The sequence below is a fragment of the Nanorana parkeri genome, unplaced genomic scaffold (genome assembly GCF_000935625.1).
Source record: "Nanorana parkeri isolate BGI_ZX_2015 unplaced genomic scaffold, ASM93562v1 scaffold3893, whole genome shotgun sequence".
Lineage (NCBI taxonomy): Eukaryota > Metazoa > Chordata > Amphibia > Anura > Dicroglossidae > Nanorana > Nanorana parkeri.
Genome location: NW_017310160.1, coordinates 12,236 through 14,352, shown reverse-complemented (window position 1 = coordinate 14,352; position 2,117 = coordinate 12,236). Strand labels below are relative to the sequence as shown.

Below are 2,117 nucleotides of genomic sequence, written 5' to 3'. Positions count from 1 at the left end.
CTTCCAGGTGTCATTGTGCCCAGATGATCAATGTTCTGCCCCTCTCGGTTGTCACATCGGCTGGTCGGTGGAGATCTGTATTATGATTGAGACCCCCGACTACGTATCCCGCAGACTGTTATTGGTTTTGCCGTGCCGGTGTTGTCAGTGTGGATGGGAATGACCTCGATGGGGACATTTCTCCTCCAGAGTCCCCTCCCCCCCCCTCTATGAATTATTGAAGCTCTCGTGGTGTCATGTGACTCCTTCACCGCATCTCAACCCGTCTCATATCCCAGCCAAGAAACCACATTATACGCGGCGGACACCATAGAAATGCCGGGAACCCCAATACATGGAGGGGTGCAGGCCAAGCTGGGCTATAGATGGTGGGTTCTGGGCCCCGGTCTGGTCTATGAATGGTGGGTTCTGGGCCCCGGTCTGGTCTATGAATGGTGTGTTCTGGGCCCCGGTCTGGTCTATGAATGGTGGGTTCTGGGCCCCGGTTTGGTCTATGAATGGTGGGTTCTGGGCCCCGGTTTGGTCTATGAATGGTGGGTTCTGGGCATATTGGATCTCAATGTCTTCAAGTCCAAAACCATTCTTCATGGACCTCCCCAGGTCTGCCATCGCCGGCGGGCGCGTTCCTGGATGTCTTCATCTTTCCGGCACATCAGCGTTTCGGCATTTTGCTGTAGGACCCGCACGGTACAAAGTCGTGTCCTCTGCTCTCAGGGGGCCCTATTGGGGGTTGTCCTTGGAGGACCTCCCGGGAACATTCAATGTCTTCCATCACCTCTTCTTTAGGTGACAATCCTATGGCATCTCCCCCCGTTTCCTGTACCGGTGACACCGGGGGGGTGACGCTCTCTTACCGGGACACAGGCCGCAATGTAGAATGACTCAGTCCGACATCTTGGTGTAGCCTGGAACCCTAACCAGGCCCAACTCTCAGCAGCCAATCGGCATATTGGTGAAATGTGTCACATGATGTGATGGTTATGGCCCCGCCCACTGACTGCCGACTCTCACTGACTCACTTCTATCCCTCCAGCTCCACATCGCGGCAGCCAACGGTTACCTGGACGCTGCCGAGCTGCTCCTGGATCACAAAGCTTCGGTGAACGCCGGGGACTGTGACGGGTGGGAGCCGCTCCACGCGGCGGCTTGCTGGGGACAGGTGAGGACTGTCGATGACACGCGTGCCATGTGACCTCTGACACGCGTGCAATGTGACCTCTGACCTCGCATTCATCTCTATGTCAATGTCTCTTCCTTCCAGATCCAGCTGGTGGAGGTGCTGGTGGCCCACGGTGCCGACCTGAACGCAAAGTCCCTTCTGGACGAGACGCCTCTAGGTATGTAGCCGAAAATCTGCCGACTGGTGTCTCTGCCCCTCCCCCTCCAGAGTGGGGACCTGTAGCCAAGAGCATGGTGGAGACCACGAGCAAGCAATCGCACACAATGCGGTTCTGGCCTCACACAGACATGGTGTAGATTGAGGCCTGTGTGCCTTAGGGTTCGGGATCTGCACAGATATAACCCAGTGGCCCGATAAGCTCCTCCTCCTTTGTAGCTAAGAATTGTGGGAGTGGCCGAGTACAGGGATGACTTGAGGAGTAACGCGCATGGATGAGAATAATGGTGGAGGAACGTTTCTAAGTCGTTCCGTTCCCGGAGGACGGAGTTCTGGGTGCGACTTTGACTAGCGCATATATGCCGGAATTTAGACCCTCTTCCTGGAGCCCATCAGTGTAGAGTAGGGGCCCCGCTCTACTGGGGAGCGCATAGCCGGCCACGCTGTAGGAGGCCAGGAACGCTGTAGGAGTCCAGGAACGCTGTAGGAGGCCAGGAACGCTGTAGGAGGCCAGGAACGCTGTAGGAGGCCAGGAACGCTGTAGGAGGCCAGGAACGCTGTAGGAGGCCACCAACGCTAGAGGAGGCCACTGCACTCCCATCTGCGTAGTACCAGCTCTCATCTAAGGACAGATCTGTGGGGCTCCCATGCAGTTACATCCAGCTCTCCGTGGGACATCCGTGACCTGGGATGGGGGTCCGTATTTGTCCGGGGGAGGGGTGGGTCCGTTCTGTCCATGTATACTCCCCACTCGCCCTCCAATCTATATGTATTAGACTCG

The 2,117-nt window shown here is 56.8% G+C and overlaps 1 protein-coding gene across 1 annotated transcript in view; it reads left to right on the top strand.

Moving 5' to 3' along the window:
* LOC108803580 (protein phosphatase 1 regulatory inhibitor subunit 16B-like) overlaps positions 1-2,117 on the top strand; it is a 22,735-nt gene that overhangs the window by 10,784 nt on the left and 9,834 nt on the right. Inside the window, exons 4-6 of the mRNA XM_018575411.1 lie at positions 1,034-1,159; positions 1,262-1,344; positions 1,946-2,055. Of these exons, the coding sequence (XP_018430913.1) occupies positions 1,034-1,159; positions 1,262-1,344; positions 1,946-2,055 (319 nt within the window). The remainder of the gene's footprint in view (positions 1-1,033; positions 1,160-1,261; positions 1,345-1,945; positions 2,056-2,117) is intronic.